Source organism: Protopterus annectens, chromosome 4.part0 (assembly GCF_019279795.1).
Source record: "Protopterus annectens isolate FY-2018-M chromosome 4.part0, PAN1.0, whole genome shotgun sequence".
Lineage (NCBI taxonomy): Eukaryota > Metazoa > Chordata > Ceratodontiformes > Protopteridae > Protopterus > Protopterus annectens.
In genome coordinates, this window is record NC_056733.1 from 1,134,425,879 (window position 1) to 1,134,444,856 (window position 18,978).

The 18,978-nt window shown below is 38.4% G+C and overlaps 1 protein-coding gene across 1 annotated transcript in view; it reads left to right on the forward strand.

Moving 5' to 3' along the window:
* The window catches only part of UBTD2 (ubiquitin domain containing 2), a 1,403,893-nt gene extending 1,385,530 nt beyond the window's left edge, over positions 1-18,363 (forward strand). Inside the window, exon 3 of the mRNA XM_044069103.1 lies at positions 17,159-18,363. Coding sequence (XP_043925038.1) covers positions 17,159-17,556 — 398 coding nt within the window. The 3' untranslated portion in view covers positions 17,557-18,363. The remainder of the gene's footprint in view (positions 1-17,158) is intronic.
* Positions 18,364-18,978: the final 615 nt, after the last annotated feature.

Consider the following 18,978-nt stretch of genomic DNA (forward strand, 5'->3'; position numbering starts at 1 on the left):
ATATTTCATAGCTTTTCTCTTAAGGTATAATTCTTCACAGTTGTTACTGAGTGCAGAGTTATATTGCTCTTGGGTGTAGGATCTAAGGCTTTCCTTATTTATTCATTCATTCCATTTGTTGGCTGATAAATAATCAGACCTTGCCCTTTTCAACCATGAACTGGGCGGCAGTGTGATAAAAGAATTTACAAATAAAGCATAAAGGTAGAAATCTCTTTACCATATATTTCAATTATTTGTAATCTGGCAGACATGTTCAGATGTATTTCAAGTATTTACTCTTTTGAAATGTTTTATGATCATCAGCAGTTAGTAAATAGAGATGGAGAACAGCTAATGTGCATTATAAGTGGTATGAGAAATCGTTACATAGCTGTCAGTGGTAGATGGCATATGATGTCACACTGAGGCTAATATTAAGTGTCAGAGCAGTAGTTTAAGTAAGAGTATAAGCAGCCTGGAGTAGAGAGATAAGGGAGCAAAGGAAAGTCAGAGTAAAGTATGAAGAAAGTTGTTGCATTTATTAGAGCATTTCAGGAAATCAAACAGGGATTTTTGAAAGGACTTAATTTGAAGGGTCATTGTGCACGTTTATGAGTATGCATTTCCACTACAGCCGGTCCAAGTTTAGAGAAGGATAGCTTGAAAGGGTTAATCATACAATGTAGTCAAATAAAGTTTGTTCCATGATGTCCTTCTGCAGAACATAATGAGATTGAGGTAATAAAAGCTAAAGGTAAGTAAATGGCATTTCCGAAATATGAAACAAGGAGGTAGATATATCTTAAAGGTTTATGAAATGAAAATGCGCATGTGTGTGTGTGTGTGTGTGTGTGTGTGTGTGTGTGTATGTATGTGTATATATATATATATATATATATATATATATATATATATATATATATATATATATACACACACACACACACACACACACACATATGATTACATCACGAATGGTAGGAAACTCAAAAGAAAAATTCACAAATGTGGAACAAGAAAGAGAGAATCAACAAAACACTGAATGACTTACAAGAGCAAATCACAAACCACTGAATACTTCCTTCCCACTAAAGAAAAAACAAAAAACCCTGTATCAGTAAAACCCAGTGACAAAACCGATATCAGGTTTCATCTTGAATAGTGATACTGTTAGGGAAAGGGTTTTTAGTAACATAATGTGTAGGGTTAAGGCTACATTCAGGGTTAGCACACATGATTAAGTTGGGCAAGGCGGGGGGGGGGGTGGCTTTCTGCAATCTCAGAGTTAGTATACACAATTAGCAGGGGGCATGGAGATTCACCAAGCATGTTAAACCAAAATAGTATATGGGGCAATCTAAAAGGAAAGTCAAACCTACTTTTTCCTTGAAACCCCCCAAACCTGAATTAATGGACTGATGCAAAGTTCTACCCGTCTTTGTGGATTTTTGGTACTGCCTTGTAAAATGAAATGATTGGATTAGTTCTTGTTAATTATGTAATTGAATGAGTATATAAATAAGTTGCATTAATGATAATGTGTGGTTGCTGTCTCCCCAGAAGGCATGTTGCTAAAGTGTTAGGGAATGGAAATAAAAGTGACACTGCTTCCAGTAGATGGTGTATGTTTTATCATGTCTTGAGACTTCCAAACTTCAGCAACTACAAAACAAGGAATCCACCTTTAAGTACAAGAAGGGAAACCAAGTCATCTGCTGCAAGTAGTGAAACATGGCACTTATGTCAGATCACCCCTTATAGACATGCAACACATCCATGCAGTGCATTAAATTTAAGATATGCAGTATTTATAATGCATGAAATTGTCAAAGTGGGAGTTGCTTGTCAACATTCATTCTCCCTGGAGGAGGAAGCCCCACCCAGACCACTCCACCGACACGTGTTGGAGGAATAAAAAACTAGCACACTTTTTTACAGTATATGGCAATTCATATAGGCTTCAACTTGCTTGGCTTTAACAGCAAACAAATTGCCAACCATAAATCATCCTCTCTTAGCATTAATATCATTAATCTTCATAACATACAAAGTAAAATACCAGAATTTCATGCGTGGATTAAGCAGCAGTACCAAACATTGTAATAATAACTGAAATCTATATAAAGCAACAAATCAACAAATGAAAGAAAATGAAAAGATTCCCCTTGGTTACAACATTCTAAGAAGTAATAGAAATAAGAAAAATTGTAGAAGACTTTCCATACTATACCAAAACACACTCAGCTACACTTTCCACACCACCAGCCATGCAAACGTCTTCACTCTGGCTCAATGATCACAAAATACTATGCATCACAGCCGTATACATGGTCGTAACACTTCCACAGCAGAATACATTTCCAACTTGATCACAACAAATATTTCATAGGAGACCCTAATCCTTGGTGAACTTAATATAAATTGACAGAATATTAACAGGCTAACTTCCGACAATACCATATATCCATTTGGCTTCACCCAACTCCTTTCCTCCCGTCCAAGACTCAATAAAACTTCCCATATCTGTTCAGCTATTACCTGGATACTCAAAAATGCTCCGGATACAGTTATCACTAATGGCTGCCTCCCCTGACTCTTTAATGACCACCCTCCCACATACATTATCGGACATAAGGCCAGCGTAAACAAAGATCAATTTATAAACATGCCCATGATCTGTCAGCCTTTAGTAAAGATACTTTTACTACTACTGCTATTACCCTCAGACTACTGAACTTGAAACCTTTATGCTTCCTCCCCCTGGGAGAGGCTGCCTCATTTTTGTTTTTTATTTGACTTTCTGTAACCACATCAGTAACCATGCCCTGCCCCTTGTAAAAAGAATCAAAACTATACTAGCTCCCTCACTATTTATAGAAGTATAACAAATGAATCAGTAGGATAAAGCATGGAGAATCTGGAAAAAAAGGAACTTCTCCTCCCCTCAACTTACAAACACCTCAGGAACACAAAATTCAAACTTGTTTGATTAAAAATATACTTCCCCAGCCTCCAGAATTTAAAATTATTCTGATCCATAATTAATAACCTACATCCTGGACGATCCACGTAACCTAATCTTACCATTTTTTTTAACAATCCACCTCATCCAGATAGTTGACTATCCTCTTAAGCAAATTCTGCCTCTGTTTATGCACATCCCAATACTATCCTTAATTTCAGTTTCAAACTTGTCCCCACATCATACATCTGAAAATTACTATCCAAGTTAAGGTCCACCATCCTAATCAATACATAAAGCTTTCAGCTGATCCCTAGTTTACCCCATATCCATACTCATAAACAGGTCAGTCAATGAAAATTATGTACCCAAACAATGGAAACAGTGTTATATGCTTCCTTTGAACAAAGGAGAAGACTCCACAGAACTTTATTTCTTTAGACCCATTGCAAATTTCAACCCCCTAGCTCTAGTAGTAGAGAAATGCATCCAAGCTAAACTCCTCAAAAATATCACCGATATTTGTCTGTTATCACCCTCTCAACATGGATTTTGCCCTCACCAGCGTACTACTTCAGCTGTTGTAAACTTCATTAACTCCATAACCCAAAACAGAATGAGAGTAAACTTGTCTGTACTGTTTTCTTAGACCTTCCAAAAGCATCTGTTACTTTGGTACCATTCTGTCCAACTGCAAAGGCTCTCCATTCTATGTCATCGTCCAGGTCCACCCTACTAGTTCCAAAGATATCCCTGTAATAGGTCACAAGCCATAAAATGGCTGAACACCTACTCTGCCTTTCGTCCTGTTACAGAAGGAGTACCTCAAGCTTCATTACTTGGCTCTCTACTCTTTAATGTGTTTATAAACAATCTCCATACAGCTGTAAAACATACAACCATTATCTCATACACTGATGACGCCACACTAATCTCTAGTGATACCAGTACCCATATTTTAGAACAAAAAACACAATAGTCACACAATTTCTTTGAATCATGGCTAACAAATTCCCAACTCTTTCTACACCCACAAATTCCAAATCAATCTTCACCCCCAAACAATAAAATTATGGGAAAAGCACCTTCAAACTTGTCTCTGAAAATGACATAAGAATTGTGTTCACGTCACGTACCAATTTGCTAGGAGTTACCATCAGTGAAAATGTAAAAGTCAATATTCATACAAATAACAGTGTCAAAAAACCTACCAAAAACTGTGAGCCTTATAGGGAGTTACTCCGAATCTTATCAAGCCTACTTGAAAATAAGATGCATCAACTTTCATTCTCCCAGCTTTGTTCTATACAGCTCCCATTCTGATTACCCTATATGCTAGACCAGCTTGCTAGAACAATCCCACCATAAGATTTCTAAATTTGCCACAAATAAACATTATAAAGTTCATCACCACCAAACACTAAACAACTTTCCTGGCCAGAGCTTCTACACTACTTAACTGTATCCCAACTCGTCATTTCAGACAAATTCATCTACAGTCCGACTTACTGCCTTAGTCTAACATTCTAAATCTATACTACCCCAGTAGAACTGTTTCTTCAACTGATAAATTCTCTCTCTCAATAATCAAAGCTAATAATCATGCTGGACGCCTGCTTTTTCCCTTTGCATGTCACTAACTTAAAGAACTCTCTACCATTAGAAACTAAACAGTCTAACATCAGTAAAACTTTCAAGGATCGGCTAAGGGAACTCCTCAAAAATAAATGGCTATAACCCTGCTCCAGGCCTGACTAATCTGTTACCTTCTTTATCTATTTCTACTTCCTATTCCTTTTTGCTATGACTTCCCCACTGATGCAGCTATTCTACCTTCCACATCATCTGCATCACTCATCCGTCCATGATTTCTTAACTGCAACATGCATGCACTAATCCAGAACTTTACATTTTTCTTCTCACATGAATAACTATGCATACAAAAAGCTTCTTTATATTTGTGATAGACCTCTCAATTTTGACAATGTATGTTTTTCTTTATTCAGACATTATTGTCTATATAGTAAGAATGTATCCACATCATAAGACTGTATGTTTGCATATTTGTACTTGCCCTGTTGTGACCGTTTAAACTCTGTCTTATGTTGTAAATGTTATTGTAAGACTCACTGTTATTTGCATGATATTGCATGTCTATTGGAGTTTTTCTTCCTGGGCCACCACTGAAAAGGGCTAAATCTCAGTTACTAAGCCAGACCATCCTGGTAATGAAGTGCAAGTAAATAAATAGACAACTTCAAAAAGTTATTTCTCCCGTATGTGGTAATTACTAGGGTCGTAGCAAAAGATCCAACTATAATTAAAATAATTAAATTGTGATGAGTTACTTGCTTTTCACACCATTCAAACCTGTCTCCCTTTTCTGCAAGTGTCCATGTTTGGAATCATCTGCATCTGTATACATGTGCTGAGCACTGGAGCAGTACCCACTGAAGATGTGCAGTGGATGCCTAGAGCAATAGATGGCATACAGCTAAATGGGCTACAAGAAATAACTAGAAAGTGCATTCAGCAGTGTGCAGCCACAGCTGGAATCCACTAAATGGACTATCAGAGTAACAAAAGTCTAGCGCTTCATGCTGCAGGTTCAGTAGAAAGACAGGACCAGTGTGTGCTCCTTAAAACCTAGCAAGTGCTGCCTCATTGGGAACTAGCCAAAGAATGGAATGGCAGTGGGCACTTGAGCTGTGCAACTGAAGTGGCTACTGATTTTTAGTGTACTATCTTGAGAGGTCTTTGGAAACTACCTGATGTAGCAAGAATTTAGATATGTGGTTCATCACGCAGGTGAATGAACCTTGGCGAACTGAATGGGAAGCTCAAAATGTTAGTGATTCTAACAAGTTTTAGTGAAAAATGAGGAGAGATTCTTGTGTCATGACACAATTTTTTTCAAATCATCTGGAGTTAATGCTAATATGTTTTGGCAATTGTTCAGAGATACCACAAAACTTTGATATGCATCTATCCACGACCACGTTTCCCATTTTTGTACATGGAGTCGGGGTGTCACATCAGCAGTAACAATCAGCTAGAACCAAGGTTCACACCACCGAGTGGCTAGTGCAGAATTTTGGAGATAAAAGTAGTGTATTCCCTTTAATGAAATATAATGAAACTGTGTTCCGAGGCTTTCTGCAATGTTTAGAACTGTCATTTGCAAATACTGTGGCTTCTTTTCTATGAACCTTAATAGAAAATTCATTTCAGTGGCAACTTATTTTCCTCAGGCCCCTTTATTCATGCTCTGTGGATTTGCCATGTTTATTCTTCTTAACTCCACCAGTAAACCAGGGCTACCACTGGCCAACATTTGGTTAAGATATAAGACATTGGAGGGTACCATGGGGTTAGTATTTCAGAAGAACATTGTTAGTGTAGTAATTAACTTTGGAAACATCATTGTCTTTTTCCTGACTTCTTCTTGCAGAAAAGTTGTGTTAGCCATGAAATTCCAAAGGATAGTGATCCGTTGTAATAGCTTTTCAGCAGATGAAGAAAATGGATTATTGAATTTTATTAAGCTTAGTTCATAGGTGTGTACTAGGCTAATGGCCCTGGAGCCTTTACAAGTGTAGCCCATAGGATTACCCTGGCATAGTGCCACTCGACCTTAGTTCCCAGTGCCTCTGTCGAGTAGAGCCATTGAAGAGATCCCCGGGATGAATTTTCTATTTCCCACCCACTCATCAAGATTCCTCTTGAAGAGGGCCAGTGAGGTGCTCGGCTTGACATGTATGGGAAGTCTATTCCATAGCATGGGCAATCTTTGGGTTATGAACCTGTCCCTCCAGCATGTTTTGTTGATTGTGGTAATGAGGTTAAGTTCTATGAAGCTGTGATGCGGAGGGATTGGGATTTCTTTAGATGTAGCATTTCTAACAGAGCTGGGTCAAACACATCAAGCAGCGACTGCCTCTAAGTAGGTGATATGAAACAGAGAATAGTTGGGAGTTTTTTGAGTCTGTCCATATAGGACAAGTGTTTAAGGCCTAGGATCCTCTTTGTGAGGTACTTTTGTGGTCTCTCCAGTTGTTTCAGGTGTCTAGTAAGGTACATGCCAAATGCAGCATTGTACTCAATGATTGGCATAATGAGGGAAGAGTAGAGGGAGACAATGACCTCTTTTTTCCTGGATGCAAAATGAGATGTGCCACATAGAAGGACTTTCTGACCGCAGTGGAAATGTGGTGGTCAAAAGAGAGGTTGCTGTCAACCTGTGTTCTCAGATCTCTTATAACACCTTCTGTGTTCAGTGGACTACCATCGATGTGGTAATTCATGGGAACAGGGTTTTTCCTAAAGGGGATGACGACACATTTTTTGGCATTGAGTTTAAGGCCATGGCTCTGACACCAGTCGTTGGTCTCAGTGAGGCGTTTCTGTAGGATGTCAACATCACTTATGGAGTTAATAATAGCTCCCAACTTGCAATCATCTGCGAATGTTGTCAACCAGAGTCCCTTTGTGTTGGACTGGACTTCAGAGAAGTAGATAACAAACAGGAGACGACCCAGGACCGAACCCTGTAGGACCCACTCATGACTGGTCAGTAGTCTGACTTGGAATCAGCTATTTTCACACTGTGGGTTCTGTCTCTGAGCCAGTTTGCAATGCACCTAGTGATGTAAAGGTTGATGCCTAGCTTAGTGAGTTATTCTATAATTCCTGAGTGGGGATTGCTATCAAAGGCCTTGGCCAGATCAAGGTAGGCTGTATGAACCATCTTGCCTTCATCCACAGCTCTGGTGACTGACTCACAGAAGTTGACCAGGTTGAGCAGGCATGATCTACCCTTCACAAAACCAAATTGTGTAGAATCCAGAATTTGGAGATTCCCTATATCCTTGTTTATTAGGTCCATGATGATGCGTTCCATAGCTTTGCATATCAGACGTATCAGGTTAATGGGGTGATAGTTCCCAGGGTCTGCAGTCACTCCTCCTTTGTGGAGAGGGACGACTGTAGCAGTGCGTCATTCAGTAGGGACAAAGCCTGAGGTGAGGCTGTAACTAGACAGGGCACACAGGTGAGATGCCAGTTTACTCTGTAGTTCATGTAGAACACAGCCAGTGATATTGTCAGGTCCCATAGAAGCTGTATTCTTGGCCTTGGGCAATGCTGTTTTAACCTGTGCAGCAGTAATACTGGGTGCCTGGCAATCTACTGGTATTGTGATTGGTCCCTTGGGGGGAGAGAGGGGTAAAGTTGGCACTGAATCTGTCGGCCAGTATAGTGGCAATATCTGTTGGCTTGGTATAGTAGGTACCGCTGTGCAGTAGCTCAGAGAAAATCTGGGTATTGTTATGGATATTCTTTATATAACTGTAGAAGGCCTTGTGGTTGTCTTTACTATCTGCTGAAATTCTGTTTTCATAGCTAGCTTTAATAGATTTGATGAGGGATCTCAACTTTTTGTTGAGGCTGATAAGGGAGTTTTTCCAGTCTTGGGACTTCACCTTATTCTGCATCAGTTTCCTCCTTCTGTTGTAGAGTTTGGTTATAGCAGGGGACCACCAGACTGGCTTGCTTTTTTTGGAGGAGAGCATCTTGGTTCTCTTGGGTGTGGTGAGATTCATGCATTTGTGTACGTGTTCGTACAGTACATTGGTGTATGATTCGGCGGTCATGCAACTATTCTCCATTTGCATGGGTGCCGTGAAGTTAGCCAAATCTGTTTTTAGGCAACCCAAAGTTAGCTTTGGAGAAGTTTTTCATGGTGGTCACCTTTGCGGGGGTGGGGAGTGTTTTGTGGATTTCCAAGGTGATTAGTTTGTGGCATACCTCCCAACCGTCCCGAATTACTTGTTTTTTCACGAGTTTTGGGGTCCCAATAATGGGGTGCCACGATTCGTGGCACCTTCATTTCCGATTTTACAATCTATTTTTAGATTCGCTGAGCTGATGTCATCACGCGCGATGACGTCAGCTTCACAGCCTGTCGGAATTAAGCTTAGATGCGTGCGTGTGTGACGTGCATCTGTTTGAGTGCTGAAACTGTTTGAATACTGTCAGGCGGGCAGAATCAGCAGTACAAAGCCTTTCCGGCTGTTTCAAGCAAGCGCCAACAGCCCAAAAGCTGAGAATAATTACAAACTAAAACAGCAGGAGGTAATGTGAGCAGTAGCACTGAGGCGAGAGGAAGTTTCTGCAATGCTCGCTCGAGGAATATTTATTTTATTCACAAGCACCGAGAGGAACTGTGACTGTCTGCAATACGGCGTCAGGAATATTTATTCTATTCAAGATGAACCACAGAGGGGAAGAGATTGGGAATATTATTGACTGGAGGGAACTCAGTTCTGCAAGTCAAGTTGTGAACCAGGGACTCTGTGCTGTTGCGATGGAACTCAATTGCTGCAAGTAAGTGCAAAGTGTGTGTGTATATGTATGTGTGTGTGTGTGTGTGTGTCATGGATGCAGAGAAAGAAGATTTCTGTAGTGAAACTACTGCATATGAATTCTTGTTCCTTTTAAGTTACTTCCTTGTTGACGGTTCTGCTTATCTGAAAGAGGTTTTGGTTTATTATGTCCCCAGTAAATCCCAGATGAAGGGCTGTCGGCTGTTCTGATGGCCCATTTGGAAATGCATGTAGTACATCCTCAACTTACTGTGTTTCAATCCTCTTGAATCCATTACCTTGTCTGATCTCATACTGAGTCCTTCTCCAGAAGGTCCCTGAAGTTTCATCTATTTATGATAGTCTTCATAAACTCCACAGAAGGGACAACTAATTTGTATTTTTAAATTGCCTTTCCTTATTCTAAGCGTGTTATTTATTTTATGTGTGGCCTTTGTAAATTTTGCCAATTATCTCTTAATTCTGCACAATTCACATTGGATAAACATTTTATATTTTATAAATAAATGAAACGAGCAAATGCATAAAAAATAAAATAATAGCCCTAAGGTATGAATCAGCTTCATACTATTTAGACTTAACATAAAACCCCCAGATTTTATTGTAATGTTTTTGATGTTCTTTTAAGAAAGAACACTTTGTCTATATTCTTGTGTGAAACTTTACAACCTTAGCTTTTATATGATGATTTAAGAGTGAAATATATGATACAATCTGATTTTGTTGTTAATCATACATAAACTCATTGCTTTGGCAAATTCCCTTTTCTGTATTGGTTACTGCTTTGGCTTGGATACTGTATTAAGCTTGCTTTATGGTTCGTTCACTCACATACATTAAAGGAGATAGACTGAGGCAATTATGTATGGCTATTTAATTTGTATTAATAAAGATACTGGATTGGTGTCTCCTTTGCATACCATTCTGAGTTTGATCATACTGTTTTAAAGTTATCTGCAGCAGATGATCCACATTATAAACATTGAAAAGAATTGTGTGGAAACTTTATGGAAACTTTATGGAAAAAGAGACTCAGATGATCCACATTATAAACATTGAAAAGAATTGTGTGAAAAAGAGATGTTTGCCTGTGTGAAACTGCCCCCAATGTAATACACCTGGTGGCTAGAGGTACTCAGGCTCAAACCCTGTACCTTGGGTGCAGAGTAAAAAGAGCCTACAGTCCTTAGCCACCATCATTTATTAATTAAAGCCTCATATTTTCTATCTGTTCCTCATAAAATCTGCGGTTTGTCCCTAGCCACCACCACTTGAGAATTAAAGCCTCATATGTTTGATTTGTTCCTCAGAAAAATCTGTCGTTTTTAGGATTTGTGACAAGTCACTGTAGGATTGAATTTACTAAATTACAGGCATTTGAATTTCAGCCTTCACATTCTTCAGAAACAAAATGGTAACACAAAACCTTTTATTCTAGCAATTTTCTAAGTTTATAAGATCAGTCTTTGAAATTTGTCCCTATTTTGGGTCTGTATTTCCCCATTATTGGCTTTGTCCAGTTTTTTTGTGCTAAGAGGTTGAGACTAGAACTACGGTGAGAAGTGAGAACTGATTTCACTAAATGATAGCCATTTAAGTTTCAGTCTTCGTATCTTGCAAGAAATTGCTGATTTGGCAAAGGCATAGTGGTATGTTTCTATGACTGTAGTGCACTGTGTCCTGGGATCAAGACTTGAATCTGGTAACACAACGTTTTATTCTAACAACTTTCCAGAATGTTTGCCCCCCCCCCCAAAAAAAAAAACTGAAATTGAAAATAAGTGTGAAGCTGTGCAAGATGCCTATGGCTTACACTACTGTCATTATATATAGATATATATATATATATATATATATATATATATGTTTAAAATGCGCTCTAACAAGTGTGCTGCAGGGAATATAATTTAATAAAGTCAGACAGGTGTATTAAAGAATGTATGTATGTTTCTTGTTTTGTGTGCAAGGGGGCATTGATTTGAAAACAGCCCAAAGATAATCTTTATCCACCATTAATCAGATGTATTTTCTTTGGATGTGGGTGTGGGTTTCAATGCTGTTTCAATGAATGTGAGTTTCAATAGCAGAGAAGTTTTAATGCCAAGTCTATTTTCATTGTGAGACAGTATTGCTTTGTTTAGCAGCTTTGTTTAACAGATGTCTTAGAGTTTGTGCATTGTGCTATAAAATGTAAAAATCAAATCCAAATAATCATTGTAGAAGTAAAGCAGTATGCACACATTAGTGTTTATGGTAAATGGGGCAGAATACACAGGTAATGGGACATTGGAACGGCTGCAGGGGGACTCTGGTGCCATATTTTGGTTGTCTGTTCTTCAGTTTGTGTTTGAAAGTTGGTATCCCACAGTTCCATCAGAGTGGGTGGGGTTACATAATTATGTATGCAAATGTGATGCTAATCAGCGTACAGATTTGTACCTATTTTTCATGGGCCTTGTCCAGATTTTTGATGTTTCCAGGTTGAGAGGTATGGTTTGTGGTCAGATCTAACCAGGGAGGAGTTGACTATTGGTGTAGAGCAGTGGTCGTCCATGTTAGTAATGACTAGGTCAAGGATGTTGCTACCTCTAGTGGGGGTAAGAATGAGCTGGTCCAAGGCATTGGAAGTAATGAATTCCAGGAAATGTTAGGCAAGTGCATTGGTGCAAAAGTAGTTTTAACAGTTAATAGAGGGGTAGTTGAAGTCGCCCAGTATGAGAGTGTTAGGTTGGACCCTAATATTCTCTAGGGTGCTTAGAAACATGGAATGAGAGTCTTGGAACATGGTTGGGGACCTATAGCAGGCTATGACCTGAATCGCTGTCTTGCCCAGTGTTAGCTGCACCTGGAGTATCTCTGATGCATTATGTTGAGCTACCAGTCTGGAGGTGTGCACATCCTTTATGAATATGGAAACACCACCACCTTTGGAGCTTCAGTCCAAGTTTTGGAGCAGAAAGATGTGAAATGAGTTACAGCCTGGTAATGCAGGAGTGCTTTCTGCTGCCTTGAACCAGGTCTGTGTTACAGCACAAATGTCGATGTTCTCCATTTTAAGGAGTGCTTCAAGTGAGTGCATTTTGAAATTTAGACTTCTAGTGTTGAACAGCATGACCCTCATTGCATTTGTTTGTAGCTGTTATGGTGGTAATTTGGTCTTTGCAACACCGCCTAAAAAAGGCACAATATGGGTGGCAAGAGCCTTGGCCAGTATCCAGAAGCCTAGGGATGACAGATGCAGGCCATCTCTGGCAAAGCATCGAGGTCTGTCAATCATGTCATCCCAGGCAGACAGCTACTGGATCCCCTTAGAATGACACCAGAAACATAGCCAATTGTTGAAATCAGTTGTTTTCTGCTTGTACTGTGGTATCATTCTGGGTGATGGTAGGATGCTGCTCAGGGCTAGGGTCATACCCGCCTGGGCTGCATAATCCAAGAGCTCTTCCATGTCTCTTTTCATGTAGTGCAGGGAGATGCGTCTTAGGTCATTCACACCCACATGTACAGTGACAGAGTCATATTTGTACCTGTTGTTGGGGACCTGAGTGTGTGCGTTATGTGGTGGATTCTGGCACCTGACAGGCAGCTTACTGTTAATTTCTCCTTATTCAACCTAGTAAGTGGGACATCAGTGTGCTTCACTATTGAGTCACCTATGATTATGTGTTGGGCATGCTGTTTTGCCTTAAGGGCTTTGGGTGAGTGGCACACTGTTTAGGAGAGTTATGTGTCTCATGATTAGTGTTGTGTTGTGGTGGTCAAGTGTATTTCTGCCTTGGAGGTCTCTGCTGTTTGGTTAGATTTTTATTGAGAGCCTCCAAGGTGAGTGTATGGTTTGTGATTTTATGTGAAGGCAGTGCTGGGGTGTGATCTGGAGAGCTATGTGTTCCATGTGGTGTGGTGCAAGTGTTCACCTTCTCCTCTTCATGAGCTATTCCAATGTTGGCTGGAGAGTGTGTGGCTTCCAATTTGGATATATAAGTGCATCCCTCATAAGTCTGAGTGTTGGGAGATATGAGGAAAGGGTTGTCAGTGTACATGAGGCAGATGCTGCATTGTCTCAGGATGCCCAAGTTCACCAGGTTAATAGGAGAAAGCTCCAAAAGGACAACATAAGCTGAAACAAGCTGATATATGAAGTTTCTGGTGAAGCATTTCATGTTTAGCCTGAGTTGTCTGCTGTGGTGGTTTAGCTGTCACATGTGCATGACATTGGGTTTACAAAGCCTGAAATTTAACTTGCGTTTGAGGAATATCATTAAGAAGAAGAAGCAGCCAGTCCATTCGTCTTATCAAGAGTAGATGCTGCTGTTTGCAAAACAGTAGTGTCAAGTCTAAAGTTATCTGAGAGCAGGCAACATAACTGAGTGCATTAAAATAAATGCAAAGCACACACACACACACACACACACACACACACACACACACACACACACACACACACACAAGAAAACACAACCGTTTTCCCAATCTGCAGCAAAGAGATGTACACTGTGACAAACTGCTTAGGTGCTAAATACGGCTAAAGTACTTGCGTTATCCTTTTAGAACACTGTAACTTTTTTCATGTGTGTCCACTCATTTTGTATGGTGTAAAGGAAGTGATTACGCTCAGACAGCTGTTCACATTACTTCTCAACATCTCAGTTACTAGAACATGGAATGGTGTATTGGGTTGTCTAGTCCTGAGGAAATCACTTGCACATGACAGCTGCATAATTTTAAAGTTTGTCATCATATTCTGTTATATTATTATTATGTATGAACTAATACCTGTGTTGTTTTCTTTCCTATTAATTCTCCATCAATAGGCATATGTGTGCCTTTAACAGCTGTCTTGGGTATGAGGTATCATCAGATAAGCTGACAGAATGGATGCTGTAACATACTATAAAACAAAAAAGTAAAAAAGATAAACATATCAGTCTGGTATCCATGTCCCTCAAGAATGGTTGGCAGCAAATAAATGTTTGAACATAGCTTTATTTCCCCTCCTCTGGGTTATTCATATGTTAAATATAAGGGCTAAAACATACCATGGAATTGGAAGGTAAGGCATCTTAAGAACCTGACAGGTCATTAGCTTACTGCGAACCTATGAACCTATAAACAGGTAATTGATAAGTCTTGAATATTAATGCAAAGTGTATTCTATTGACTATTATGCTATGCACTCACTGAAACGGCATTATAAAAGTTGCTATTGTAAATATTGATTACATTAAATATGATACGTTGGAGTGTTTCTTCTTGGGCCACTACTGCAAAATTGCATCTGTGCCCAGTCATTTTTCCAGTAAACAAATGTCAATAAATACTTGGCAAATTACATAAAATGCTGTGGCTCATTTTGTAAGATCAAGTAGTTGTTATAAAGTATTGAAAATAAAATGAAACTTACAGAATGTAAGTCGATTTGATGCAGGTTGGTAAAGTGGCTTCTAAGAATGAAAGTTACAAGACCATGAAACAGGCTGCATTGGTATGAACCAGTGTAAAAAAAAAAAGATAACTATATTTGGTTTAGCACACTTGTCCCTCATGGATAGGCTCAAGTAACTGCCCGAACATATCTTTGTTTTGCCTGCCTCTGGATAACTGCCAAGTCTTCACTTCCATAATGATAGTCTCCATCTCCCCTATGACCCTAAAATGGAATAAGCGAGTAAGCAGAAAATGAATGAATGGATGGTATGGAGCAAGGCAGCAAGCAGCAGGAAGGAAAACAGGTGGAGGTGTGAAGTCTTCCCCCTCCCCCCATAGCAGGGAGGGTGTGATTGTCTCATTTCTTGACTGTGAATGTATGTTGCTGCAGTCTGTTGTACTATTTTCAGATGTGTTTTAGCTTTTTCAGTATTTCAGAAATACTCTTTTGTTTTGCTATCTGTATTTTTGATTCTATAAAACATAACTGCTTTAAAAAGAGCAATCCAGCCTTGAACAAAGCAGGAAAACAGTGCTTAACCAACACAAAGTGCAGCAACCGATAACCAGATAAAAAAGCACTGCAGAGGTACCAGGCTCAGCTCTGGATAATCCAAAATAAGCTTTTAATATAAAAAACATAATTGCTTAACTAAATCACCACGTTTTCATTTCACATACTTCATCAGATGCACCACAGTAAACAATTGTGGGGTTTATATACTCCACATCCCATAACCTATCATGTTAATTGACAAATTTCAATGAATAGTCCTAGCAACACAGAATAAATAAATAGCCATATCCGCAGTAAATAGAAAACTAAAAATAAATAAATAAATACATATATTAAATAATTTTTACCATATCAATCTTTAATAACCTATTAACATAATGTATATGATGAATATTTAAACATAAAATAGTCATTCAAAAATTGTCTTAACACCATTTCCAAAAACAGTATATATTGCACTATCCTTAGCCACCATCTAGTGTCCTAAAAGGAACATTGCACGTAAGTTTCTCAAATACACAAGGGGCTCAGAAAAATCCAGACATAAAAATGCATCAGAAATAATAAATGTATTTTACATTGTAAAAAATTTAAACAATATGGATTATAAGAGAAGGGGTGAAAAAGAGTAAAAAAAAAACACGTCAGATGCACATTTCAGAGTCTGAGCTCTTTGTGTATTTGAGAAAGTATATGTTAATAGGTTGTTGTTAAAGACTAACATGGTAATAGTCAATTATTTTATTTATATATATATATATATATATATATATATATATATATATTTAGTTTTTTTTTTTTTTAGTTTTCTATTTATTACTGATATGGTTATTTATTTATTCTGTGTTGCTAGGACTATTCATTGAAGTTTGTTTTTCATTGTCAATTAACATGAGGGGTTATTGGATATGGAGTATATAAACCCCATAATTGTTTAGTGTGGTACATCTGATGAAGTCTGTGAAGTGAAAACACAGTGATTTAGTTAAGTGTTTATGTTTTTATATTAAAGTTTATTTTGGATTATCCAGAGTCAAGCCTGGTTCCTCTGCAGTGCTTTTTTATCTGCTTTAAAAAGAGCACCCAGGATAAATTCCACTTGTCACTATTGGACTTGCACTGTAGCTGTTAGCAGCAGACAGTGAATAACCTATATGCTGCTGTTTTTGATTTGATTAGTTTATGTAATTTTAGTAGGTAAGACATGTGCAGCAGTGCACTGCGTAAGTCTTGAAGGATGACATATATATATCATGCTTTTATCCTTTAGTGCAACGTACTGTTGTGATCTCATCACTAATTCTTTTGAATGCCTACTGACTGGTACTTGTGAGGTCCCAGTGTTTTGGGGAGTAGAAACTAAAAACTAGGTATATGTCTAAATTGCTAGAAATATTGTTTCCCAGTCACAAAAGATAGTACTGTTGCACAAAAATGACCAATAAGCAAAATAAAACAAAAATTAAAATATTGCGTGGTTACTACAACTTTATCCACTTTTTACTATGTTGGCCTTACTGGTTATCACACCTAAACCATAGCTAAAAGGTTATATTGAGTGAGGCATATTTACAGATTTTTGAATAACATGTCACATCTCATATGTCCAACTTTTTGCCAGTCTTTTATTGATGTCAAAATTCTGTCTTTAATGATAATGCATCATTGCTCAGTATAGCTGCTTATATTATATTTTTGTCCATCTCTCGCTTTGTTTACTGGTACAAACCATCCAGGTAACATATTATGGTTGTAAATAAAAAAGTGGAAATGGAAGTTAAGAGCATAAATACTAGTTCTGCTGACTGTATACATCATGTTATGCATGTGACCTGTGATGTGTTTGGGTAGTTGGACAATGACTTATTTTTTGTTTGTTTCCCATAGGTGCCCTTACAGAGTGCTATGATGAATTAGGAAACCGGTATCAGCTTCCTGTTTACTGTCTGGCTCCACCTATTAACATGATTGAAGAGAAAAGTGACATAGAGACTCTTGACATTCCTGACCCACCACCCAACTCAGGCCATGAATGCCAGCTGCGGTTGCGTCTCTCCACAGGCAAGGACCTGAAACTGTCAGTACGCAGCACAGACACTGTCTACCACATGAAGAGACGACTACACACAGTAGAAGGTGTGGAACCTGGAAGTCAACGTTGGTTCTTTTCAGGCCGGCCACTCACTGACAAAATGAGATTAGAGGAACTAAAAATTCCTAAGGATTATGTGGTGCAGGTCATCGTGAGTCAGCCATTACCAAATCCAACACCTGTGGAAAACTGAGCAGTCCTTTTTAGCCCCCCTTTTATCTCATTATTATGTTTACCTGTCTTTACTCCTCTAACATTTTAAAATGAAATTTGCACTGAGGAGTCACGGATTCCATCTGTGATGGAAGCCTGAAGAAAGAGTATGGCCTATCAGGGCTTCTCAATAACTTGGCCAGTTATTTGTTCAGCTGAACTATAAGAAAGTGATCTTGCTGGATCTTTTAAGACGTTATCTTAGGCCGTGACTCACAGCTGCTGTTCAAGAAAGGGACTAATGCCTGGATTTATTACTGAATAAATTCTCTCTGAAATCTTTTTCATGACAGCAGCTCTGCAAACAGTCTGTTTTTTATATTGAAACTCTTCATGGAGAGTATAAAGGTGTTAATCACTCTTTTTGACACTTCCTCAGTCTCAGCTTTGGGTAGTACTAGAAAATGATGGTGACACATTATAATTTCAGATCAGTTTCACTGACAGAGATGTTTGTCGCCCAAAAAGTGTTTACACAAGTAAGAAACCGGTCTCATACATTCCAGCATTTGTTATAAAACTAAAATCTAGCTTGTACATAATGTAGTGTAGGGATATTCTTGTGGCAGGTGTGAAATAGTGGACTAGAAATCAGCCACTTAAAGTGCCTTACCATTTCCTGGTGATGGCCATCTAACTTTACATTGTATTCACTTAGAACTGCACAGCATGACATTTTTAGTTGTAGTTTGCAGGCTTTTTGATAGCATAGAAGTTGGAGTAAAATGCTGAACTCCAAATCTGTGTTAAAAACAAAACAAACAAACAAAAAAAAAAACGTGAACAAGAAAAAAAAATTAATGATTTCAGAATGAAGTTAGCCATTGCTTCCTCATAAAGAATTACGCAAAATCCCAATTATCTAAATTTTAGTGATCATGGGAAGTATGAGCGACTCCTATAGAATTGTTTTGTATTTGTTTACTAAGTAAGAACCATAGCATCAAAGTGCCTTTGCAGTGCTGATACACATATTTCTGCTTCATGCAGGAATGCGTAGTGTGATATGGCCTTGGTTGTGCACACATGACCAAGTCTTGAGGCTTTCATTGTCATTTGCTTATATTTCCCATAATCCTATAACTGTCGAGTGTATATCGTTTTATAATTCTTCAGATCTGATTATACTCTCCATTCTAGTAACCACTAGCATAGTAGTTTTTTTGATGAGGTACCTTATCTATTAGTTATTTTATTAAGGTTGTTTCAAAGCTGGAATCCAAGAGAAAGGCTACATGTGTCACTAAAATATATATTCAGCACCCTTGCAGTCACAAGTAATAAAATGGGAAGAAAAGCCATGTCACAGTCCTAGTATGTGCTTAAACACTGTTATTTGACTTATTACTTGCTTGTTTTGTTTTCCTAGTCATTAAAATGATCTCCCTTTGAAGGGTACAAT